General features: G+C 37.3%; 1 protein-coding gene across 4 annotated transcripts in view; it reads right to left on the minus strand.

Annotated features, from left to right (window-relative positions):
• Nucleotides 1–773: 773 nt before the first annotated feature.
• GLCCI1 (glucocorticoid induced 1) overlaps nt 774–22,510 on the minus strand; it is a 60,035-nt gene continuing 38,298 nt past the window's right edge. Inside the window, exons 4-8 of one of the 4 annotated variants that reach the window (XM_080639428.1) lie at nt 20,560–20,673; nt 17,463–17,615; nt 10,436–10,646; nt 4,647–4,767; nt 774–3,574 (exon numbers count right to left, since the gene is read on the minus strand). In XM_080639428.1, the coding sequence (XP_080495554.1) occupies nt 3,226–3,574; nt 4,647–4,767; nt 10,436–10,646; nt 17,463–17,615; nt 20,560–20,673 (948 nt within the window). In that variant the 3' untranslated portion in view covers nt 774–3,225. Of the gene's footprint in view, nt 3,575–4,646; nt 4,768–10,435; nt 10,647–17,462; nt 17,616–20,559; nt 20,677–22,510 lie in introns of all 4 variants that reach the window. The other 3 variants (XM_080639427.1, XM_080639430.1, XM_080639429.1) reach the window with 3 other exon arrangements.

Here is a 22,510-nt window from a genome sequence, read left to right on the forward strand (position 1 = left end):
AAGCATTAAACCATTCTTGATGGTCATTGCCATGGTGCTCTTCAGTAAACACTGACTTCAGAGGATTTACATGTATTTAAATACTCTTCTTCCTCCCTCCCCTCACTCCCATCTGGAAATAATTATTCTGCAAGTCACATGACAATCATTTGACTCATACAAAACAACACAAACCCAAGACTGTCAGTAGATTTCTACCACATCCTTTAGGGGTTTAGTTTAGTTTCACAGAGTGAAACATCTAATGGCTTTCACAGTTTTCAACAGATAACTTGAAATTAGCCATACCACAAACACAGCAGCAGATACACAGTTTCCAATAATGCTTAACTGATGTTTTCTCTATGCTCTGAAGAAAGAATAACTTCATTATATGCAGAAATAAAATATGCTATTTTAAGCATATTTAAGCATTCAGCTATTTTTATATTTTTTCCCCTTCCTAGTAGTGCTATGCAAAAATCCATAGAGAAGAGATTATCTTGTTCTAGAAGACACAGCAGACTAGTCATAAGGACACATGGCTGACATTATTCCAGATGTAAATTTGGAACAGTATTAAACTTTACTCTCATTCTACTGTGTTTCATACAGTTTCCAAACCACATGAATGAATCACTGCTTTTGTGCATTGCCCCCACCACGGTTTTTTTTTAACTATAATTTTTATTTAAATAAGACACAGGAACTTCTATACCGAAAAAAAATACAAAACAAAAGCCACACATTTCCTTGTGTAAAGCAATATTGTGTGATAACTTGAATACTGTTCAGCACAGTGGCTAGAAATAACAGTACAACTATGTACAAAACTTTAAACAATATTAGACAAATTTCTACAGCTGGATGTAGAATACAATTGAGATAAACAACTGCTGGGAAATTTACATGGCAAAGCATCAGCTTTAACACAGTTGGTTCAAAACCTTCAAATCTGCTAAGAACAAATGTGCAATTTAATTAATATTTAGTTTCTCGTGGAAAAAATAAAGAGAACACGTAATGGCATTGCAAACACTGTACAGAGTTAATCACTGATCTAAAACCCACTCATCGTATCCCCTGGTAACCTAACACCAATAACAGAGACTATGATTTCTTATCTGGACATAACCAGAGCATAAAAAGGTCATCATACTGCAATGTTAATCTAGAAAGAAAAGTATTAAAAGGAATCGATACTTACATCATGAGTATTTTCTCCCCTTTATCTTCAGTCTATAAAATATATAGTGTTTTCACCTAGGCCTGAGATTAGTAGGGTTAAAGAGATGGCTGTTGTGTTTCAAGGTGGTTTTTCACATGAAAAGGTTTACAGACAGACCTCTCTCTCCTTCTGTATTTCTGCAAGGGGAGTCAAAAACAGTGACTTGTTTTATAGGCTGCAAATCCCACCTTGTGAGACAGTATTAACAAAACCTCAGTTTTTGTTAAAAAGGAAACTGCTTCATCTCCAAAGAAAGCCCATATTCAGTGAGTAGTTATTGGTGGCTCCCTCTCACCCCCCTGCAATCTCATCATCAAAAGAGGAAAAAAACATAATGGAGCAAGTTTAAATGCTCAGTAGCTGCAGGCTACTAATCTCTTCAATTCCTGGAAAAGGTGAACCTTATTCTCTTAGGAGCAGACAGCATAAATGTAGTTCCACTGAGCTGAAAGCAATGGAGCAAGAACATCAAGTTTATTTTGCCTTTGGGGTCCTCTTTGTATCACAGGAAATTATCTCTGAAAGCAACGCTCCTCTTGTTGCAGTACAACAGAAGAGCACCACTAACCCGTTCTTGCCGTGTCCTATTTTGAAAAAGTGTCCAGCCTGCAAAACCAGGAGTATTTCACAAGGATTTTTCTTTTATTCACACTTAAGGAGGAGGAAAAACACACTTTTACACACACAGCTTAAGTAACTGAAAGTTATGGGAGAAGCTTTGATTAAGTAACATGAACTTCAAACTATTGTTTTCCCCACCCTTCTTAGAACACCCACTTGCTACTTTTGGACTTTAATCCCAAAACACAATTACTGACTACATAAATAAAATGCTGCTCACCTAACACTGCTCGACAAAATCTGAAAACCTATTTCCAGCCAGCAAATGAATGAACATTTCCAAAAGAGAAACTAAACATTAATTTGACTTTTAGACGGTAACAGTAGCATTTCACATCCTTAATTGCCAACAAAAACATGAGAGGAAATCCCCATCATCCCCTCTGTGAAACCTGAAAAAATGTCTGTCCTCGAACAAAAACATTCTTGTCTTTCAAAATTCTCTCACACACAACATGGAATGTTTCTCATGTACAGCCTAGTACTGAACACTTTATTTGCAACAGTTTAACAGTCATTAACTGAGCAACACCTGAAACCTTTAAATGCCACATTTTTACATATATTGAAATGACAGTAAATGCAACAGTTGTTTTACTTGTAAGCACATGACAAAGTGATATACATCACAGATTTGCTGGTTCTCCTCATGTTCACCCATGTCCAGGGTCACCGTTCGCCTGGATCTGAATGCACTTATTCCAAGAGAGTGGAATGTAATGAGGAAATATTAATGCATAAAATAAGGAAAGGCAAAAGAGTGATGTTCCCTCTTTAGCTTTGTAGCTGTAAAATATTTTATATCCCAATATGATATACATTCCAAGTTACCTGAGTTTACACTTCAAGAGAAGTACCTGAAGCTAGGCCATAGGGTGGGCACTGTGCAACTGTTGTGGCCACTTTTTTTTCTTTTTTTTTGTCTTTTTTTTGCATTGTGTGTATTACAGAAGTTAGAAACATAAACACCTGGATCAATTGTAAACATAATCCTGAAGTACAGTATTTTCCATAGGACACAACACAGCAAGACATCTTCTATTCAGACAGGCAACTTTTTTTTTCCTTTTTTATATATATATATATATAGAGCTTATTTATACTGTAGAATTTGAAACAGAACACAGGACACAGTACTAATCTGGTCAAACATACTATGAAATGCATAGTCTCCACTTAAAACGCTTAATGATACATGGATTCTGCAGGCATTACTGCTTTCTCACAAAAAATGCTGAATATGAATTCTGTCCCTGCCAAGAACAGCGTTGAGATATTTTTTGAGAATGCTGCTAAGTATTCCGCGTTGTTCTGAAAGGTTGCCAACTCATGCAGATGGATCTGAACTACTGTCTCCTCAGTCCTTGTTTCAGGGCAGAGGCCTGCTCCACCTTGGTCTACATTAACACGTAGCTCTGAGGAGAGGAATGCTCTTCAGTCTGAATTTCCTGCAAAAGCGGCTGCTGCTGTGGGGACGGCTGCTGTACCGGGACCTCTGGGGAGTCCATTGTGCTGGTGTCATCTGACAGAGATGAGAAAGAAACCCGAGACGAAAGCTGCTCAACAGTCAGGGTGCTCAAAGCTGTGCTTTGACCAGAGTTAGGAGAGTTCTTCAGCGTCAGGTCTGAAGCAGGAAAGAGGGGGCCCAGGAGTTTTACAGGACAGAAAGCTGATCCGGTTGGGATGAAATTAACCTTGTTTTTGTCAGGACATGAAAAGAGAGGGGCTGAGACAGGCTGACGAGACCTACAACAAGAAAAAGGATTATGTACCTGGCCATCCAAGATGTCTTCTACATCATTAGCTTTGTGGTTCTACACGTTGCTAAAATGTGAATGACAAGGAATGGGATTAATTGGACAGAGGGGCAAACATCTTCCATATTGGTAGTCAGCTAACTGATCCACAGCATTAAGAATAGCACTGTCACAAAAATGACTTACTAATTACTGGATAAACATGCAACTTCCAGCAAGAAAAATCTGCAGCATATATGCACGTGAAAAAATGCCGCAGTAATTTAGAGCGGCACAAATTCTTCTTCAATAAAAACAATGCAGCAACAAGACATTTAGTCATGTTAAATCCCTTTGAGAACCTCCATGAACTAGACCTCTCCTTTCCAACATTGTGTAATATGTCTTGGAGGCTTCCTCCAAAACCCAACATCGCTCCTTCACCATCCAACAGGAAATGAATGCTGTTAGAGCAAGAAAGGTCCCCTCCTTGATTCTTTCATCCACAGAAGCTAAGCATGCAACCTTGACAGCATGTGCTCAAATACTGCTGGGTCTAGGGGAGAAAGGCGTGATGTCCAAGAGTTTAATTTCCAATTTCTTGCTCAGCAAAACTATTGAGCAATGTCCATGCCATAAGTATACTATCATCTACAAACACTTTAAATATGTTTCATTCCATTTTATAGGTTTTATATGTATCAAAATGTAACCTATGCTTGGAACTGGTAAATTATGACAAGGAGAGTTTTTGTTTTAAGCCATGAACACTTAAAAAGTTAATAAAAAAGAATATATGGAAAGAAGTTTATAAATGCTTAGGAAATTAAATGTACCTTATCTTTTCTGCTTGGATTTTTGTTGTCTTTTATAAATGCACAAAAAGAGTTCAAGCATAAAAGACTCCATTTCCTCTTCAAACCAACGTGAACACTTCAACTTCTCTTCTGTACAAATTCTAAGAATAGTTTGCTCCTGAAAAACTCATCAGCTGGAATAGTTTATTCATCTGCAGTTGAATAGGCTCAGTAAACAGGTTTACTGCTTTGCAGATACCAGCTGATATAAAAGGCATTACTTACGACATTTCCTCAAAGACCTTCACTCGCTCACATCCCTCTGGGGGCTCTCGTTTGAACATGTAGCTGTTGTTTGGTTTGGGAGATGAAGCATACTTGGGCAACGGTGAGCTACTCCCACTGTCTGAAAATTTAAAGCAGTTATATTACTAGAGATTGAGAGTGCTTTTAATTAAATTCGATTTCCAAACAAGATGCCTTTTTTCACAATTTAGCCACTATGCCGGTTTGCTTCCGTAACAATGCTTCCTTTATTGCAGGCTATTTCTAACACCCTTGTATAGCACATTTCTTCTGAATAAAAGCTTCAGTGCAGCAGTAATCTATCATATAACACATAACAGGAGGATATTTTTATCCAGAATACTGCAATCGGAACAAAGGAGAGCTGTGATCCTGGAAACAAGTATGTTCTTGATTATATATTTCCAAAACCATAAATGAACAAGGTAATATGCATAATACATGCATGAAGAACTATGAGTGGTAATGATAATATGCCTTCCCACTGTATAAACACAAGTATTGAAGATGTGTGTATATAGCACGTATCTTAAACATAATGCTTCACTTTGTTAGTCTACTGAATAGAAGTTGCAAAGAAACAAAACATGCTTGTAACACAGGTGCTGATAACTCATCCTTACAATGTCCAACCTTAGTTGCTTTTGTGAAGTTGTTTATTATCCAAAAATCAAGCTGCCACTATTCAATTCTCTCATCACTACTAAGTACATGATACAGGTATTCTTCAGAAGTCTAGCTGTCTTGTGTATATTTTTCTAGACACACTTTGAACTAAAGGTGCAAAGATCTAGGATCCAAGGCAATAGGCAGATTTCTTTATACTTCTAGGAAAATTTAAGAGCGAAGGCTCAACTCTGCTAATGACAGAAGTACAAAAACCTGAAAATTTAATACTGTGAAAGAGTTCACTTTAAACACTCATCTTGACAACATGATATTCAATAAAGTATGTACAAAAATAATTACTCACAGAAAAGTAGCCTTCTGCAGTGGCTTCTACCTTTTCAAAGAGCAACATCTATCTCAGGCTACTATCAGCGACTCCTAATCTTTGCTTGGGCTTACAATTAAACAAATGAAACAAAATAGCAAGGGAGAAAGGATCCCCTAACTTATAAACACACCTTATTTATAGAGAAATAACCGCTCTTGCTTTAGCTCCTTTGGAGTCCTCCCACCAGTGTGGGGTACCTTGCCATTTTAAACTCAGATACCTTTGTTTATTCTGCTGTTGTTCACGTGTGCCTTTTCAGCAACAGTGGAAAACCAACCAAAGCTCCAAGCACTATGATCTAGATTCACTGAAGCATTAAAATTTGTCTTTAACAGCTTGCAAACAGTAACTACATAAACTTCTTTATAATCATGAATCAAATACAAAGGCTAATCATTAGAGGTTTTGAAACACCTCCCATACAAGACACAAACCAGCTCAAATATCACACTTCCCTTTGGAGATTTACTATGAAAGATACGAGAAAAAAAAAAAACAAACACCTCACCAGTTGAAGTGAACCTCAGTAGTGTATTGATTATTCAAGCTCTTTCTTGCTGTGGAGTGAACACAGAACTTCTATTTACAGAATTTTAGGTGTTAACTGCACGAAGGCAGAAAAAGCTTAGAGACAACACCGATATTTGCCAAGCTGGGAGCACGACGGTCCTGTTGGCACTTTTCCACTGCTGGCCCTCACGGGTCATTCCAAACTCAGAAATCATTAACAGAACCCAGACAGTTTGTTTCCTTCTTCTAATATTTAAAATTGAAGATCCAAGTTTCTAATTAAAAAAATTGAGACATAAAGCGTGCTACTGTTCATTCCACCAAGTAGTGGAAAACTGTGGAAATACATCAAAGGAAAGAATCGAACGGAATTCAAAGTCAGTTCTTGGAAGATTTAGAGTCTTGTCTAGCCAGTTCAGTTTTCAATCAAGTTTTCAGTTTATTTAGCACTGTCTGGCTGAAGCTTCCTATATAAGACAGCTGTCAAACAACTGAAAAAAAAATATTGGATAATTTAACCATTCTGCTGCCCTTTACCCTCCCTGCTTTCAGTTTTCTAAGTTATTAGCCTTTCATTTTGACCAAATACATACCACACTACTATTTGAAAAGTACACGTGATTATTAGGAGGCTCACAGGTACAAGCTTGGTGTCAGTTCTACACGTACAGCAGCAGTGTGAGAACAAAAGGGTACTGGGCAAACACGCAATGCATTGAAGTGGCAAGAGGTGGAATTTACAGCTTAAGCCAGTCTCCACTTGTGTATCCTGTAAGCTCTTAAGTGCTAAACTGTCACGTTACCGATCCTTAATGACACTACAAATGCATATTCTCAAACTGTGCCATTTACACATGGGTTTTTTACTGTCTCTGAGGCTGCGGTGCAGGAGCCTTCATGTCAGAGGACACATCTGTATCTTCCACCCTTCCACCAGTAGGGTGTGCTCCGCTGGCGTTTTTCAGCCAACTAATAGAATTTCATTAAGATGACAATGATTGAAGATTAACAGATGTAACCTTTAAAGTGAGTTTTGTTACCATAACCACACAGCAGACAATATGGAGCCTTATTACACAGAATTTATAAACATAAATATTCAAAATGGATGTATTCTGTTATCTAGAAAATGTTCAAGATTGTAATTAAACACTAAAAATACTATTTTAAGCAGAAGACTTAATATCACAAATTGTACCTTGCATATATGAGACCAAAAAGAATCTGAAAAACAGGGTTTTAAGTGACAAAACTTAAAGGAAACAAGAAACACTGCCAGTGAGCCATGAGATTTGTTTTGATAGACTCAAAAATACCTGTTTCTCAAAACTACCCAAAGACTTCACACAGAATTTTAATTTTAAAAACTACAAATCGGATGCCCAGAAGTTAAAATGTATCTTCAGTTCACCTTCAAGAACATGTTGTTTGGAACAGCCTGCTAACAACAGTGGTAATATACAATGCATACACAAAAGCATCTAAATCAAAATCCCTAAAAAACAGCTTATACTAACTATTTTTGTACAAAAAAGGTGAATTTCATCTGCTTACACCTAAGGATGCCTTTTTACCTCTGTCACAGCTGCTAAGTATGTTGTGCAGCACTCTGAATTATAATCTTATGGAGCAGAATACCATAAAACTGATCTAGTGAAACCGGTAGCTTTAATGCAGCAAGGCAGTCACAAGGCTGATGCTAGAAAACAAAATCATAAAGCCAGGTGCCATTGAAACACCTTCTTTCCCACCCTTCCCTCTCCGCTCCAATCAGTACCACTCAGTATCACTGCTCCATTTGGAGCAGTTATTGTGGGCCTTTTCTGAAATTTAGTTTTCACTTTTTTCTGAAAAATTCAAAAGGTTTAGAAACTTCTCACAGAAAAGGTAAACCAAACAGCTGATACAGTCCAAAGAGCAGCTGCGAGGGCCTCAGGCCAAAGCACAGCTTTGCACAATAAATAGAAGATGCTTTAGAAATGTAAAGCAGTGCTGTGTCTGTCCGGAGCGCTGGCTCCTCTCACTGCTCATGTGTCTCAGTGAAGTTACGAACCTCCCCTTCCTATTCAGCAACACAGGAGCATTCATAAAGCTGATAATTATATTTTTTTAATGGTAAAGCCAAGTTATTCCCATAGAGAGGAAATATAACCTCAACTTGAGAAAAGTATCAGAAAAATATCTTGGGTTTAAAGTGACTGTGTTTTGTTACACAACGAGTTTTTCAAAACTTAACAGGCCTGACAGCAAACCGGCAAGTTTTATTCTAGCATCACAAAGACCTTTAAAATGAAGGTGTGAAAAACATTGAGTTTTGTTTCATAAAGCAGTTAACATTGACAACGTATGTTAATAAGCTCTCAAAGCTTGCTATTCCCTTGCAATTTCTACCTATACCCCTCATATTTAACTATTTTTGAGATAATATTCAGAACAACCGGCCTGTGGGATCTTAATGATATGAGAGCAAAAGGCGCCTTTCTGCGTATACTTTTACAACCTCTGAAGAAATTACTTTCTCTTAGAAACAACTACATATTTTTCTATCTTGTCCTTAAAGAACAAAGCTGTGATAAACACTTCAAGCTTTTTCATACGCACAGTATTAAGTACCTTAAACTAATTTAGAAATGCAATTATTTTAACTTTACAAGGCTGGCTGTTTATCACCATCACCTATATGCTATGATGAAAGCAGGCTTTTGATACAAACCTAGCATTAAAGCCAGTCTTAAAGCCAAAATCCACAAACAAGTATCTACTCATTGTGAAGTTCAGCAGTAAATTTTACTCCAATTAGCTGTTCAAAAAATCCAAGACAGAAGACAAAAAACCACTGAAAAGCATTAAGAAGGTTAGACACACTACTGCCAATAAAGTACAACTGAAAATTCCAATTACTATGATAACTGAGTGCTAACTGCACAAGGAATTGTTCTTTCAATTTCCTTGCTTTTTAATGTATACTTGTTATCAGGACAAATACGAACAAATTAACCTGTCTAGACGTTTCCTCGTATGCTAACACCTTAGTGGATATCTCTATAGCGATTCAGTCTTGACAACACATTACAATTCACATGCATACTATAAGAAAGAGAAGTGTGGAGGGAGCTGATACCTCTGTTATTTTTGGAGCTTGGCCAACTATCATGTTGAGCTATGACTTTTCCTTTGATGTGGTTAACTTACACAAGCCACCCCCAATCCAGGACTTGGGCAGGTGGATTTGTTTCCCACTACTTCCTTTTAAATCCAAGATGGGAAAGCAATACTTTTCAGAAACCAAGTACTTCTCCTGATGCCTCCCCCAGTCTTATTACCAAGTTACTTTAAGAATTATTAAACAGACAGTAATTGCAGAAAAAGCTTAACCTTACTTACAACCTCAATATACTGCTGTCTTTAGCTCATTTGTAAATCTAAATTAAATCTTAAAATCCTGTTTTCTCTGTGAAACTTACTACTTTTAGCTTGTACGTTTTACACAAATCCTGCATCCCTCCAAACTAAAGCCTTTGTTTCCAACTAGCTGCCGAGAAGCTCAAGGATAATTTCATTAGCTAACAGTTGTCCAAAAACTCAAGTCTTCTTACACTGCTGCTTGTATTTTCATACTACACGCTGTGTCAGAATATGTAAGCTCCAGTTTACACCCTCTACAAAACCAAACGACATTTTACAGACTTTGGAAAAAAAAAAAAAAAGCACAAGATATTGACATATAAACACATAAATTATTAAGAAATTTTGGATTGTTATGCAACATACACAGACAAGTAAGTAGTCCCCATCAGATTGTTCAAACTCATATCTGAGCGCCTCACCAAACAGCTTCAAGTGGAATGTAAGAGTTCAGAAGCAGAGTACTTTAAAAAGCAGTCCAAAAATTACTTCATCACCATTTTGATCAGCAAGTAACTCACCCATGATGAATACATACAGTCTACCACAAGCCTTCTTGAAACCTTTTTTTAAACATAAAGATGTTACAGTCTGAATTCTTCACATTAGAATCTTCATAAATAGTTAAGACTTTGCTGTGCTCCTCTGACGTATTTATGGAAGATGTTTGTGAAGTTTCACAAACAAGAGGGAAAAAGATATGTAAACAAACAAAACCAATTTTAAGATAAATCCTCAATCCCTCCACAACCATCAAGCAAAAACAAAAACTGATGTAATGAGTAAAATGAAGGTAGTTGTAAAAGCAGGACACCACATGCCTCCCATAGGTAAAGGCAGGTCATTCTACTCTCACCTTTATCACGATCATAGAGTAAGTCTTCTGTGGAGCAAGGACTCCCATCCTGAGATTCAGGAGGGCAAAAGGGAGAGACACATGGTGAATGACTGCTGCAGCTGCTGCTGCGCTCCTGGACAGACGGAGTCTGAGTGTCAATGCTTCGTGTGCTACTACTACGATAGTGAGCAGGTAATGGGGCCCTTCGACCATCAGGGATATCCAAAGGCTGCAAGAGAAACAAGCGATTCAGGTTACAGAGAAAATATCAAACTACTAAGCAATGTGGGCCTGTAGCACTCATAACTGAAGTAATGAGGCAAGGCCTCAAGAACAGCAAACAAGCCATTTTTGAAATAACAACTGTTACAGAAGAAAATAATGCAATGTACAATGGGCACATCACAGATTAATTACACTGAATGCTGGGACAATGTGCAGATGTTCCAAGCCAACTACATACTCTTAATGGAAAGTTAACACTAGAATGCACTTCAACGTATGCTAGCAGTATGCTTTTATATCAGTTTTAAAAAGCAAACTTTCCTAATAAATCAACCTCTATACTTTGTAATATAATTTTCAATGAAGGTCACTGTTACGCTGAAAGAAAAACAAGTACCCTGACAAAGACCACATCTGGATAAAAGGAAAAAATGTCAAATGCAATGGCACACTATTGCTGTAACAACCAACTGAATTGCAATTATAAATGAAATCATCCAAATTTTGCTAATAAGTTGTCATTCTCTAGCACACCTCTACATTCCATTCTTCAGTTCTGTAGGTGACCTCTGACAAAAGGGCAACTAAGTAGATGAAGCACAGGCTTACACAAGGTTCACAAGCTTTGTCTTGAACCAAGGCTAGTAAGCACTGCCTGCTCATATTGGCCTAAGCTGGCACTGGCCAGAGTGATCTTGCATACTATTCCCCAATACATTGTGTAGACATCTTCACAGTAATAGACTGGCACGCTCTACTTGTCCTTCCCAGTGGAAAAGTAGTTTTTCATAAAGACAGTGCTGCTTTAAATGTAAGAAATCAAATGAGAATTACAGTTTTGTTTAAAAGTGAAGGGAAAAAAAATGCCTGTGAGATTTAAATATAATTTTTCTCCCCTCACTTCAGTGAGGATTGTATCCAAGCCACAGAGAACAGCTTAAATGTTCTAGCTACAGAAAAGTAACATCTTTTTCCTTCTCGCTTCAAGTGAATATTTTAATTTTATTGCTTTCCTCTTCCCCATATATTCCAAAACTATAACAGCTTGTTCCAGAGACTGAAATTCAACACTTTTGCTAATGATGAGGACACGAAACCTATTTGCGTAGCATTGCATTCTCCTCTTTTCAGCAACAGTCTATCCAGAAAGCCACCACATATTATGCAGAGAGCCAGACAAAGAGGCAGGAAGATCCTTTACTTCTTTTGAGCCTTCCAGTTAATACCATTTCACATTCCCACTAAGAGCAAAGAAACACGCTATAAAGAGAACATTACAGTTGCTACGTCAAATGCTGGAAAAGTCTGGATACAGCTGTGTGGTCTGTTCCAACAGCTCCACTGACACTGCATATGCGTTACAACATGACTACGTGTTGCTATTCTCATTACCCCCAACAGGTCATGACTTATTCAATGCACAAGATAGACCTGAAGCATTGTATCATTTGTTACACAGAGAAAGGAGATGTAAAAACAAGATTGAAGCTGTAGAAAGAAAACACTCTCAAAATTAACGTAACAAAAAAAATAACTGCCATGCAGAACAGCATTTTCATTTCTGTCTCTGCCACAAAAATTCTATGAGGTGCCAAGAAGTCACCTGAACCAAGGTCTCTCTTCTATGGTATTTTTTTCTGGATGACCAGTCTACACAGGACTGATGTGCAAAAGTCTTCAGCATTCACAGATGCAGAAGGAGACCATGGGAGTTGCACTTTAAATACCTAAAATGGCATCCAGTTTCCCAGGTTACGCAAGAATTACATTTATTGAAGCCTGATGGATTTGTGTTTCTCCATCCATAAAGTGTAGATAATATCATCTTTCTTCTTACACAGGTGTGATAAAAAGAACAAAATTTCAGACACTCTCCTATTATACAGAAGTAAAAACCCAGGAAGAAATTCAGATTTCTGACTTCAAAGTGAGCATTAGGACACATATCTAATGAGGAGAAAACAATAACACCGAACAGCTACTCATTAAGTGCATATGCTATGCTCTATATAACAGGTAAAGCAAAGATTCCAGGGGGTGAAAAAACTAGTAAGTGGATCACATAATTAAAGACTTCAGGATAACAAAGATGTTCTTCCACACCCGGAGGAACAACACAGTCTTATGCAGTCAGGAAGTATATCCCAAATCACATATTTCAACCTCTGCTGAATTAAAATGTGAGGTACAAAAAGTCATCTGTATTTTTAGACATGCCTCTAAATATATATACAAGTAGAAAAAGCTAAATATTTATCACTCTTTCCAAGTAAAGTAACTTTTAAGGCATAGAAAATACCAAATAATTCACATTACTGTGCTTCTGTGTGTTTCTTTTCCTTAATATCAAATCCAAGTTTTGAGAAGTGCAAAATCTTCATGAAAAATACCAACTAGAAGTATTCCACTTCTTAAAAACTTTATGTATTAAACCTGATCAACATAAAAACATACTTTAGGAGTTACTTACCATGAGTCATGCCTAAACTATTCTAAAACCCCAAATCCTCATAACCTTACAACATAAGAAACAGGGTAACTAATTTGGTACAGCTGCTATTAGTTTCCATAATCATAGAATCGTAGAATAATGCTATATGCTATATATAATAACACTCAATGCATATAAAACAACTAGAAATTACTGTGTTCTATAGGCTGGGTTTTGGGGTTTCTTTACAAGAGTGTCTAGTCATATATTAAACTTGTGCCAAATGCATTCTGACAGGAAACCTGCCAACCCCTGTGGGACAGTATGTTCTAGGGCACAGCTACATACTACCCTCATCTCCCTGCAAAGGTATTGAAATGATCAATTTGACAAGAGCATGCATTTCTCAATACACCGTTAAAATTCACCACTTTGTTTTCAGTATCGATCTTTCTAATGGAAAAAAACCCAAGAACACCCTTCCTTAGTAGCATCAAGAATGCTGCTATGATATAATGTACCAATGGGAGCCTTAAAAATAATCTGTTCTTAACAAGCCTTATGTCTATTTGGGAGACAATTCTTGAGAGCAAAGCATTCAATGCTTTTGATTTGAAAACTGTTCTCTGGAACACAAAGGCAAACATAAAAAACTGCTTCTTCCTTCTAGCATCAATGAAGTCATCAATGCATTAGATAAGGTGCAAGTGCAAAAAACCATAATGTATCATGGAAGGAACACTCAGAAAAAAAGACTTTTCAGATGAAGATATGAGGATCCTCTGCATCTGTACAAATTAGAAAACGTCCTTTATTACAGGATTAATATGTACCTATTATATAGGTATATTATTATATAGGTATATATATATTATACCTATACATATTATATTTATGTACCTATCGGTACATAAACCCACCTTGCTATTTCTAGAACCATTAGAAATCAAACACATTTATCTTTTTACTTATACTGCCTGATAGTCCATCAAAATTGCTTCATTTCCAATTACTTCAGTATACTCGAAAGACAGTTCAGGTGATGGTTGGGTTTTCTTCTGAATAGAAGATGCATGAACTTGTCTGTGTCCTGCTACGGGGCATTTTTCATTATTTTGCAATATATTCTGCAAGAGAGAACACCTCTTACCCCCCACTCCTTACAGTAAGTATATCACCTCACTGTCCCCAAGTCTCCAGCGTTTGCATTGTGGAGTCACAAGGAGACAAAGAACAAAAGCCTGCCACTACTTCACAAAAAAGCTGATTCCCTCTCACAAGTTACGGTGGGAACACAGACACGCCATCACAATTTCCTGGAAGGCTGGTTAACAAGCTATAAAACAGGAAGGAAAAATATATCCAGGATCTCTGAATAAATGCATTAGAAAATGAATTTAAAGTTTATTCATAAACCTGAGGAGAAAGATGTGATTAAGAAGTGACTCAAACCAGCCAATTTTAACTCAGTTTTACGAAAGAAAGAAGGAGAAACACCTTCAGCCAGCTAAGCAAGATGAATGATCTGAAAAAATGCACACACACACACAGCTAAACTGAAAAGAATGAAATATTTGTCATATTTTGACCCCTTACAATGCAATGCCTCTAAACTTTATAGTCAATTATTAAAAGGTAATGACATTACTGTATCATCAACTATCTTTATGAAACACAAAAATAACAAGACTAATGTCTAAATGTATTATAACTAATTGTACTTTTACAATTTCTATCATTAAAATATTAAGAAAAAAACAGAGCATTAAAAAAACCCAACAAAGCAAACGAAGTCAGAAGACATATTCTATATCAATTCATACATTTTTAAAGCAGGATTACAAAAGTTCAAGTCAGCAAAAAGAAAAGCAGTAAGTGTGTAACATCGTACCCTACAAAACCGAAAAACAAGTCTAAAAACTAAACTAAACTCGTTTGTGTATCTGCAGGCTAAGCAATGAACTACGAAACTGGCAAGAAAGTATCACTGGTTACCCCTTTTAACTGGGAGCTAAATTAAAAAAAGCAATTCACGTATTATCCATAAATCTATCCATAAAACTTAACTTTAATCTTATTTTTGTCCTGTATATCATCTAGTCCAATTTCAATGTATGAACTAAGAAACAGGTTAAAAAAAAATAAAATTAAAACCACAAGTTTATACTGAAGAGATGAGAGACGAATAGGAAAAATTTAGGAACACTAGGCTAAAATTTTTTCAAGTTAACTGAACTAAAATGCATTTTGTTTTACTTTGGACAGCGCAAACATGGTTATTGAAATGAAATGGAAGGAATCAGAATGCTACTGGAATAGTGCCCACATTTGAAGAAAAAAAAAAAAATAATTAGGTAGTGAGCTGCACCCAAAATACAGGTAATATTCCTTCTCCATGTGTTTAGCAGACTGTATGCTATTCCACAAACCTTCCCTGGCAAACAAATACAGATTCCCAATAGTGCATAGAGTGTTTATGCAGCTGGATAGATCACTTCACATGAAAATTAAGGTTTGAACATGCACTGTTAAAACTGTGAAGTAAACATGGAAACAGGTTAAAAGAAACCACCTGAAAATTAGGTACACACTAATCTTATAACCAAGCCTTTAGAATAATGTATCCTTCACACATCACCCACAGCAACCAACTACCTTTGACTGCTATTTTAAAATTCTTTCTAAAAATACAGCAAGAAAGAATGGCAGAAATCAAATTTATGAAGTTTGGTTTCCTATGGTTTATCTTTTGTTCAGTAACTCCTAACCTTTAACCTAGCTGCTCCAACTCCTCCAGGCTAAAAAGAAGCTGAATCGTTGTACCAGGAGAAAGTTCACCAGCAGTAAGATCGAGTAAATTACTCTTGTTATGATCTTCTGTAAGCAAGCTATGAGATCTAGTAAGCTCAAAGACAGTGCTACTAGGAGTTCCACTTTAGGTTCCACTAGATTTCACAGAAATCAACAGTTACATAGCAGGAAACAACCCTCTACCCACAAAGATGGACTTGACTTCAAGGGGAATGTCTAATTTATGACTTTCTTTCGTGTCTGAAGACTTTCCCCAGCTAGATGTTTGGAGGAAGGGTTCACTATTGCCTTGGTTGCATAAACTGCTGAGCACCTCTGGCCCCAGTCCAACAATGCACTCAAGTATGTGCTTAACTGTTTTGCTGGATCAGAGCCAGTACATTCAGTAACTTAGGAGACTGCATCCCAAGCAATAAGCTGTTAGAGCCCAAGGACAACATTTACGAAGATAATTTGTCTGATAATAAATGAAATGTCCTCTAACTGTAGGAGAGTACAATTCTAGCTGAAGCAACATCAATGGCGACACCGAAATACACAACTTTTTATACTCTTCTGGACATGCAACAAGGTTTATTGATCTGGGGTTTCTGTTTCGGTTTGTGTGGTTTTTTTCCTTATTCCTGTTACAACACACATCCCTTCCTGAAGGAATAAGCCAGCCTTAGCAAAGCAAACTTAGCATACAACTTCTACTACTACAGTAATTAATTCTTAAGACTGCTTTGTCCACACAACTAAGTCTCTGGAGAAGCCAAGACTATTCTAAAACTTCTAAAGTTTACTGCTGAAATGAAGAACTACAAATACCAGGTTTTGGAACCTTAAATCTCTGATTGAAGTTTTACAGCATGGCTTATACATTGAATTGCTATTGCACGACCATTCACAAGAAAAGAACCTACATCTTAGAGAACATTAGAAGAAATGGCAGTTTATTCCACAGCAGAAAATTTTATTGGCTATTTAGGGAACTGTAGCTGTAATCCAAGTATTTCCCATTTTAACTGTCATCTAAGCACCCCAGTGCTCCTCTCAGTGACAATTCCAATGCTCCAGTTCTCCCACATAAGCAAAGCCTGCTCTTTTATCAGTATTTCCCACATGGAGATCTCCCATGATGTACCACAGCGGTTTCATGGAAGTAAAATGGTCCACATCCAGTTTATGGAAGAAAAGCATTAAAATGAAAAATCAGAGCATAGCACAGGAAATTTAAGTACTGCCTAAGAAAAAGAATGCAAAACAAGGCAAATAAATTAATCTCCTGGTCTCTAATTACTTACTACTGTAGCCTGAAGAATCTAAATTTTCACTTACTTTTCATCCAAAAACTTTCAAGTTTGCTGCAGAAAGGGCATTAGAAACAAAGTATGTTTGGCCAGAAGCCCTTTCAAAACAAAAAAGAAAACAAAAAACAACAACAACAAAAAAACCCAAACACCACCCTAAAAGACAGACAAAATTTTTAAACAGTTCTTTGAAGAAAATTATTTTTAATTTCAGCCACAAGGAAGGTTTCCCATGTTTATAGATTACAAAGGGAAAACAACTATAAACATGTTAATGTAAGCTTACCTTCGATACTTCTTCTTTTCCACTGTTTTCCTTAATGAATACTTTTTCCAGTTCAGGGCTTATTCCTTCTACATTACACGGCACACGTGAAACAGTTGATTTTGGCACTGAAATGTTTGACAGTGGCATAGGGACTGATCTGGAAATAGAAGCCTAGAAGATAGAGAGAAATATAATTTGAAGTTGGAAAATGGAATAAAGACAAAAGTCTAAGATCATAGAATCATAGAATAGATGTGTACCAAAAACCCTGAGAAGCTGTGTATTAATTTTGCCTTCTAGGTGACCATTTTTACTTGGCAAATTTAAATGAAAAGAAATAACTGCATAAACCAAAAGCCACTAAAATCACTTCTACTTAACTCAAAGAAGTGTCCTAGAATAAAAGCATTCTAGTACTTCACTTATCAGTAAGTAGGCAGCTATATGTACTTTCCAGATGTACAAACTACAGAATTTGCATAAGTGGGATGGGGAACACACAGGGCACTGATGGTTTAACTGGGATCCAAAAGGTTTGGATTTCAAAAACATTCCTAAAGCTTAACTACTCAGCCAAAATATTCACTTAATGCACTTTTATTCTCCTTTGGTTGGCTTTAGTGAATGAAAAATAAAGCAGTCATTCGGAACCTTTAATTTCATTAGCTTCTGGCTTTTCAGAACTTTACGTCAAAGACCTCTAAAGATACCACTTTAAGAATCAAACATATTAATACAAATATGGTTTCAGAAAAAACCTGTTGGAGTGGAGCTCTCTTACCAACAGGAACCATGCACAGGAGTTCACATGCATCTTGAGCAGCCACCCTCAAAAGCTTTACCTTGGCAGCAGCAACATAGCACAGATGCACCTACACTGACAACCATGAACGTGTTCACTTGCCAATGCATGTTCTCTCTGCAGCTCCAAAGGTGCACATTACTTGTGTAGAGGCATTCTCTGACTGACAAAACACACTACCTGCACAACAGCTTCCCACAATGGTGTCAGAACCGAAAACTTCACCAGCCTTGTCAGAGAACACAAGCCATAACAAAGTGAGCTCCAAGTACTAAAAAATGTTCCTTCAAAGCATATATCCTAGGTGGCTTTCGGTCTGCCTCAAAAACTGTTTTTACTGTGACTATACTTAGTGGCATGTGCAACAGGTTACTTTCACATGGAAAGCAAAACCCATTTCTTTGCAAAATGTAGTGGGATCCTTTGTTATAGAGGCATAAAAGTTTCAGGAATAATACCAATTTCCTGTATGCCTTCATCACAAGATTAGGTTTTAATCATGAGATTTTACCCAAACAGAAGGAACATAAAGGATCAGTTATCATGGCTCAACTTCTTCTTTCTAAAACACTAGCTATTTTAAAAAGGCAGTCAGGAAATACAATGACAGAACCAACACTTCAGGAGTTCAAATAGAGGCCTGTTAGTAACATGGGGTCCAAGCCAAGGATCCACTGTAGGTGAAATTTAATCAGGACTCAAATGTCTGCACTGTCAAATGAGACATGATTAACTGCTTTCTACAAGTGCCTTAAGGTTCACAAAGTCATTGACTGAACCTTGCCTGGGCTTTAGAACTTGTAATTTGGTTTCAGTTTCACTGGCAGTAATGGCTAGAGCAGACACTACATGGGACACCCTCCGTTCCAGCCTGCTGACAATCTGCTTCATGGTCAGGTAATTTGGCCAGGTAATTTGTCCAAAGCCATTCTTCATATGTGTCAGCATCTTTATAATTAGAGGAACATTGATATATTCAGAGCACAGGCAAATTTTTATAACAAAAATGACCTGAAAACAAAAATTGTCTTAGCCAAGCCTGTGTTAAAATTATCAGCTGTATTAAAATTTGCCTAAACTCACACATCACTTTGAAAAATTGGTAATTAATAGGACAACAGAAAACAGAAGCTGACACACTAGGAACCTTATCTTAACCTCTCCGAGAGGAAGATATGAAACCCACAGACTGATGGCTGGAGAGAAGTCTTGACCTCACAAGTACAGAACATGAGAATGGTCGTCAACATAATCTGGACACATTTTGCATCCTAAAGCTTATGTCTGATTGAGGTTTTACAGTAAGTCTGTCTGGAACAAGAACAGGCTGGTGATGATAGCAATTTTTCCACTTAATATCCTAGAAATCTCTCAAAATATACTGTAACAACTGTACTATAATATAGCCACTGTAACCACAAACTCTTACGCTAGAAGAAAAGAGCCTGCATTGACGATGATTCTGGACTACTGTGACAACCAACAGGCTTTTCCTAAACAAAACCATGAAGAAAAAGACTTCTATTCTGTAGTCTGATAGCTCCTCTAGTCACCAGTCACTACGGATGGGGTACTGTGACAAGCACCATCTTGGTTTCAATTGAGTTTAAATTCAAGGTGAATTATTGCATTTTTTTAGAAAGTAAACACCACAATATTGTTTTCCTCAATGTCATGCAGAAATTGCCTCTCTGGCCGGGAACTGAACAATAAGCAAAGTATCAGAAAAATTCTTAAAATGGGACACTGAAATGAGATTTTCCCTTCATATCTCTGGTGATACAGTGTTGTTGTCTTTTATTGATGGTAAGGTGAATTACAAGTCTGTTCGTAACAAGCCAGTTAGTGTTCTGCTTGCTGCTCAAAGACTGATCAATTGTTGGCTTGCCAATCCTTGGTACTTCCTTTTCTTTATCTTCTTCTATTTTTTTATTCCAACCAGTTCAGATGAAACTGGGTTGCAGAATTGATAAGCAAAGACCTTCCAGAGAAGCAGACACTTCTGAAAGCACACCACAAAAATTAGTCTTGGAAGCAAGCATGCATTCCTGGAAATGCAGTCTTATAAGTGCTTTTACAGCACCTTAATATATTTTAGTTACTATCTTGCCATATCCTGCTATAACCCTTCTTTCTTTTATTATGAGATGACTATCAGATACATTTCAGTGAAGATGCAATGGTATTGGGTTATTAAACATTTCAGTGTACCACATCAGAAAACAAACAGAAGAAAGACAAGAAGAAACAGCGCTCTATTCACCCAACCCTGATAAGGTAGGAGGCTATTAATACAAGGAACTATCTACTTACCTGAGTCTGACTGATTGCTATATGGTTGCCATGGAGAGGTGACTGACGTTCTTTCTCTTTACTGTGACGACTACTCTGCTTACTGCGCTGAAGCTGCTGCCTCAGTTTGGCAATCTGCTGGAAAGAAGTTCAGGTGAAGTGACAGTGAGTTATCAAATGCATAACTGTTCAAATCATCACATACAAAGCAAATCACAGCCATTTTAAGTCCTCTTTGGGGATTTTAAATACATATGTGATTGCCCTCCCTTGAAGCATAAGAATTAAAGCTTCTTCTGCTTTTTAGATACTTTCCCAAAGTATATGCCTTATTCACCAGCCGGAATGTGACAGCAGGCTTAGTTTAATCACTGAACTTCCTCATTTACAAACAAGCACTGTAATAACTGATGCAAACAAAAGTAGTCAGAGTGACAATTTGTAGCAGTTTCTGGCCTATAACTGGTTTAAACTGGGGACTAGGAAGCCTACAGTTTAGTTTGTTTAATCTTAAACCAAACCAAAGTTTCCCAATGATAATTCATCATAAAAGCAAAGAGCCTTCACAAACAACTGGCAACAAATATGCATTGCTCATCTTGCAGAACTTCTTTAATACATTTAATAGCATTTCCCTGCAGGCTAAATTATCACAGATTCCTTCAGGCAGACGGAATTTTCTTTTCTGCTGTCTGCCGCAAAGAAGTCTAATCAAAAGTTACATATTTTAAATGTCAAATGCAACTAAAGCCATTATCCATTTGACCTGCCCCCTAACAAGAAACCAAAGCATTTCATTTAGGGATTCATCCACTTTTTTATTCCTCCTGGATAATTTCTACATGAAAGAGAGTATTTGCCTCTATGAGCATTGTCTCAGAAGTTTAGACTATGTGCAAATTCACACAACAGGTACAGACACTTCTTTAAGACTGGGTAATTTTTTCCTCTGGGCTCAAGTCCCACTCTCCCTCATGCTCCGCACACTGGCATGCAAGGCAAAGCATGCACGGCCCCATTTCATTTCTAACTCAGCCAGAGATGCAATTTTTTAAAAACCTGAAGGGCAAGTAAGGAGAAGTGGATGCACATGGATTTCATATTTCAAAGAACTTAATCAGCTAGAAAGTAGGCTCTCCTTCTGAGTGACACCTTACAAGTACACACACTCTGTGGTTAACTCTGAGTAGTTAAATATATCACCAACGCTCTTGTAAAGCAACTCCACGATAGAGAATCACTTCACATCACTCTTCACAGCATCAGAGATGACAGTGCTTGGTGAAGAGGTTTGGATGGAGCCTTACAGTCCAGACTGTGGACTTTTCTTTGTGATGTTTCTGGTATCACTCACAAAAGAAGGATCACCTTTAAGGCTTCACATCAAATCTTGCCACAGCTTGTTACCCATATTCAGAGAACTGCTACTCAGAAATGGCTGAATACTTTGATTTTTCAGCAACAGGTAAACAGTTCAGACTTCCAAGAGGGTCTGTGTTTAGAATATATCAAAAAAGACAGAACCCTAATAGGACTGAGTTTCTACACAGATGAAGTAGATTCAGAGAACTAAATCTCTTTTTTTTTTTTTTTAGACTAATCTCTTATTGAAAGGTGCAACTCATATTGGAAGAAACTCTTTGTCCAGAACTTCCCCATCCTCCCTGTAGGAGTATCGGCAATTAGGAAGCCTAGCTCTACAGGGACATGAAAAAGCCAGCAGGTAACCAGTCTGGTTACATCCATCTACGAACATTTGTGTCTTGTATCAGAATGTTGGAGAACAGGGAGAACAGGGAAACAATCTTCATCTTCCCCTTTAAAAAAACCCTTAAAAACAGAAGAGAAAAATGAGGCCCAGAACAGAAGAGCTGTGGACTGAGATGGCTGCCACAAGAATAATCAGAAAGCAGGGAGAGTGCTGTATATGAATCTTTCACTTTTGCTGTCTCTCCCTGATGCTGTGTGCTTC

This window comes from Psittacula echo, assembly GCF_963264785.1.
Source record: "Psittacula echo genome assembly, chromosome: 2".
NCBI classification, from domain to species: Eukaryota; Metazoa; Chordata; class Aves; order Psittaciformes; family Psittacidae; genus Psittacula; species Psittacula echo.